This window comes from Penaeus vannamei, chromosome 21, assembly GCF_042767895.1.
Source record: "Penaeus vannamei isolate JL-2024 chromosome 21, ASM4276789v1, whole genome shotgun sequence".
NCBI lineage: Eukaryota > Metazoa > Arthropoda > Malacostraca > Decapoda > Penaeidae > Penaeus > Penaeus vannamei.
The window spans coordinates 6256659-6261658 of NC_091569.1; the positions used below are offsets into that span (position 1 = coordinate 6256659).

Here is a 5000-nt window from a genome sequence, read left to right on the forward strand (position 1 = left end):
CCCTCGACAAGGCCAATCATAACAGGTATGGGGTCATCACAAAGTAATTTTGGTTGAGTGAAGGTCTGATCTCAATGGCATCCAGAGAGCTCCAGTTACTCTAGCACTTCATATAGAATATTCTTAAGATTATAGGACTTCAGTGTAGGAGGACTTTTTTCATCTCATTATCAGTTGATTTTGGTATGATTGCAAAAACTTGTTACACTGAATCAGTCTAATTTTTATTTCTCATAAGTTTTGATTTTTTAATGATTATTGTCACTGAATATAATTCTATCCCCAAAAGCAGGTACAGTCAGTCATCATCGCCGGGACGGGAACGAGGGCATGCAAGAAGACATTCCAGTGCTGATGCTCACCAGGAGGAAGGGGAAGAGCTCACTGACCAGACTGCCACTCTTACCCTGACGTCGGCAACAGCACGCCAGAGAGCTCAGAGCGACAGCCAGCATGACCGCAGACGTGATGGTAAGGAACAAGTTTGTAAATCAGTTTCACTAGATTTTTTGGGGTTTGCTTGCATTGGGCTTGTTTTAGGTCACCAAATGGGGCGGGTGTTGCTTACCAACAGATGATAAGCAGTTTTAATATTGGCCAACTTATGTCATACATACGTTACAGATGAGGGCTTATCATAAAATTCAGATGGTGCCTTGAAATGTGGCTGAAATTTTTGTATGCTTGAATATTTCACAAAGAGAATATCTTTATAAGATAATGAGTTTTATCCTTACATTTTATGGTCATCAAAATTATTTTCTGGAAATCTCATGGGCAAATATGTCTTCATCTTATCCTTACACATTCCTGCGTGGCTCACGCATGGTACATTCCCCCATGTGCTGGTGATATTCCCGCAGGAGCTCATGAATGAGCTCTTTCCTGAAGGCCTTCTGTGTCATATTCCATTCCAGTGCTTTGTGCTCCAATAAGGAATTGACGACCTAGTTTCTCCCTCTCTTGGTAGTCTTCTTTCTCTTATAGAAAAAGTCATCTCCCTACTTTCCCCCTCTCTTCCTAATCCTCTCTCTCTTTTAGAAAAATGACGGGATTGCAGCGTCACCTGCCCCTTGCGCTCTCTCTCTCTCTCTCTCTCTCTCTCTCTCTCTCTCTCTCTCTCTCTCTCTCTCTCTCTCTCTCTCTCTCTCTCTCTCTTTCTTTCTTTCTTTCTTTCTTTCTTTCTTTCTTTCTTTCTTTCTTTCTTTCTTTCTTTCTTTCTTTCTTTCTTTCTTTCTTTCTTTCTTTCTTTCTTTCTTTCTTTCTTTCTTTCTTTCTTTTCATGACGGATTGGTGGCATCACCTGTAGCATGGTTTCATCAAACGGATCCAAGGGGTTAATACTTATAATCTGTTCATTATCCATCTATCCACTTATCCAATTTATGATTAACAGGTTCAAAAGAGAATGGGCAAGCAGGGAGTGGAGGAGAGGAGGATGGAAGTGGCACACCTCCTGTTCCACCTCGGAGAAAAGACAAACGGAGACACAACACACCACCGAGACCTCAGTCAAATGGCTTACCACCCACTCCAAAAGTCCATATGGGAGCTTGCTTTTCAAAGGTATTATATCATGTATTAATAATAGTTTTTTGTAATTATATTTTTCTTTTTGGTTATGGGTTATTGGGAAATGCAGAGTGTATTTATGATATTTTTGTGATAATGTTTGGTTTTGTATCTAAGGATGGTGTTTGTATGTGTGTGTTTTCAAAATGTATGGCTGTTGCTAAACTAAATATTAGGCCACATTTATTTTATTTGTTGCTTTTTGGATTTGCTGCTTCAATTTTTTGCATTTTGAAAAAAATCATAAAATTAAAAAATTAGGCACTGGGCCAGAACCCACTATAGGTTTTTCTTTTGCAAATCTGTAAATATTGCTGGAAACCAATCAGAGAGCTTGCAGGAAGTGTTTTATCTTTCAAAACAATATGGTACCTTAGAAGTTTATATTGTGTGCTGGTATGTCCCTCGCTAAACTCTTGAATTAAACTAAAGTTATAGTTTTAGACTATAGGTTTACTTTAGCTTAGAGTTTAGCTGTAGAGTAGTTTATAGAGCATGTTGACAGTAGAGCAGATCAATGTTTTCTTTGTAAAGCTGAAAGTTTGCCTAAGAAGAAAACAAAATGCCAATGGAAAGAGACCTGATACAGCAAACCTTCTTTGTTGAACAGGTTTTTTGTTTTTTGGGTACAGGATTTTTGTTACTGGCTTATTAAACTATGGATTGACATTATACAAAACAAAAATTACAATAATGGTAGCAAATGCAACACCTGTAAATTCAGTCAAAAACAATATTCTTTATAGAGAACTGTAGTGATAGATCAAAGAACGGGGTTCATTACATAAAATGAGCCATATAAAGCTGAAAACATGAATAATCCTGTCATTTTTTATGTTCTGTATGTTTATATATTTAATTGTATATATAATAATAATAATAATGACAGATAAAAAATAAATTGATAAATAAGATTGCAACTTGTAAATCATGCAGGCTATTTGGTTCTTGCCCAATATTGGTCTGGTTTGGTGAGCACTTATTTGTAGATTTTTTTCATTTCGTGTTTGCAAAAATTAATGCAGAAACATATGTCTTCTTTAACCTATCGCTGTCTGAGCAATATAGATATATCAGTATCTCCATAATAGAAAGTAAGACTGATACTGATTCGTCATAGCTGTATAAAAATGATTTTATCTATACATGAGACTGTTACACAATACATAACCAGATTGTGTATTGATAAGTAGGTTCACAAAAGTTTGCACAGAAAAATTACAGCTTAAAGATTAATCTTTGGAGTTAAAAATACATAGAATTGATCAGAGTGATAAAAGCCCAATAATAATTAATTATAATGATCAAAAGTATGTAACTATGATATTGATAATTACTTTTACCCCCTTGGGAATGCAGATTCAGGAATACTTCAGTGCTAATTTGTTTTTACTCTACAGGTGTTTAATGGTTGCCCACTACATATCCACTGTACTGCCTCATGGATACACCCAGACACTCGAGACCAACACATACTGATTGGAGCAGAGGAAGGGATTTACACTTTAAATCTCAATGAGCTACATGAAGCAGCCATGGAGCAGTTATTGCCTACGAGAACCACCTGGATGTTTGTCATAAAAGATGTGCTTATGTCCATATCAGGTGGAGTATTAGCAAGAGTTTTTTTTTAGGTTTATTATTATTGATTTGATCATTAATTTGATAATTAATGAATGGTTTGGAATAATCTGAAAATATTTAGATATATATATGTATATATGTGTGTGTTTTTTTTTTTCAATTCCCAGTTTAATAATGTGTGATTTTTGTCCTAATTTCCATATTCAGGAAAAGGTCCTTATCTCTATCGGCATGAGTTGATTGGCCTTCACAATCGACATTTGCACAAGTTCTCGCTCCCCATGAATAAAATTCCAGAAAAGTTCTTGCCAAGAAAATATGCAATCACGACTAAGGTACTGTATGGCTTTAAGCAGTACAAGTTATTTATATGTTACTGATTTTCGTCTTCATTTTCTCTCTCTCTTCTGTAAGTTCAATTGTATGTAAATACTTGGGAAGGGTTTCAGTATTTAATGGATAAAAGATTATGCTGAAATTAGTTTATGATTTTAATTATTTTATATGAGCATATTGAGTTTCATTCAGTGAAAGCTTTGAACATGTTATCAGCAAGAAAAACTTATATTACAGAATATATTCTGTATTAATTGCACATCACATTTTCCTCAGGTTCCAGATACAAAAGGGACTTTGCGATGCTGTGTAGGCCGTAATCCCTACAATGGCTACAAGTACCTGTGTGGCGCAACCAGCTCCTCTCTGTACCTGATGCAGTGGTATGACCCTCTTAACAAGTTTATGCTGCTCAAGGTTGGTACATAAGATTTTCTTTTATTTTGGTTTTGCTTTAAGGGAAAATTAAACTGCATTGTGTGAGTTTTATTTTTCTTCTTTTTCTTTTCTTTTCTTTTTTATTTTCTTCTTTTCTCTATTAGGAAGGGGGGTTAGAATGAGTCAAATTTTATAAATGACAAATAATAGATAAGTGAATGAAATACAGAACTGTGTAATTTCATATTTTATTTTATTTTATTAAAAGGATCTTTTTCGAAAAACTCCCTTTTCCAGCAAAGTGAGTGCTACCTGCCTCATCCCCTAAGAGTATTTGAGATGGTGATCACGCCGGACCTAGAGTATCCCCTCATGTGTGTTGACGTCAACCGCAGCTACGGCTCGGAGGACATCCTACGCCATAACCTCATAAACCTCAATACTGGCACGACTTGGACCCCTGAAGATGACGAGGATATGGATGGAATGGCTACTGTGGTCCCCCGGCATAATTTGAATGTAAAAAATGTCACGCAAATTGAGAAGGATGCCATTCTAGTCTGCTTTGAAAGTGAGTGGTTATATGGCTTTCTCTTCCTCTTAATCATGATCAGTGTCTATCTTCTTATTGTTGTGTGATTTTATAGTGTAGGAGTAATTCATGATAATCATTAGTAATTTTATTTATGAATTTTTTCATTGATTTGCAGATGTTGTGAGAGTAGTTAATTTACAAGGGAAGATTAAGGAAAGAAAAAAACAGACATCGGAACTCAAGTTTGATTTCAATATTGATTCCATAGGTAAGTGCGGCTGTGTTATTTTCAATAAAGTAGGTTTTCCAGATTACTTTCAACTTCGTAGGAAATTATTTTGAAGGAAATGATTAAGCAGCCCATACACTAATTTGGGTTCGAAAATGTGACCAACATGTTTGATAAAGATTAAATAACTTCAGTATTTCCTATCCAACATTATATTGGTCCTTTGTCTTTAACAATTTTTGGCAGCGTTTGATCAAATATGCTCATCTGAGCAGCAGCAGATATGGAAAAAAGATGTGGCACCACCTAATTTTGGCTAGCATTTAGTATCATTATCATTGTTTATATTACAATTATATGTATTAT

General features: G+C 35.4%; 1 protein-coding gene across 3 annotated transcripts in view; it reads left to right on the top strand.

The window, feature by feature from the left end:
- The window catches only part of hppy (MAP4K3-like protein hppy), an 84745-nt gene that overhangs the window by 58315 nt on the left and 21430 nt on the right, over positions 1–5000 (top strand). For all 3 annotated transcript variants that reach the window (XM_070135794.1, XM_070135796.1, XM_070135795.1), the window contains 8 exons: positions 1–25; positions 290–471; positions 1397–1566; positions 2973–3177; positions 3364–3491; positions 3769–3909; positions 4168–4441; positions 4581–4673. The exon at positions 1–25 is cut by the window's left edge and continues 53 nt beyond it. In XM_070135794.1, the coding sequence (XP_069991895.1) occupies positions 1–25; positions 290–471; positions 1397–1566; positions 2973–3177; positions 3364–3491; positions 3769–3909; positions 4168–4441; positions 4581–4673 (1218 nt within the window). The remainder of the gene's footprint in view (positions 26–289; positions 472–1396; positions 1567–2972; positions 3178–3363; positions 3492–3768; positions 3910–4167; positions 4442–4580; positions 4674–5000) is intronic.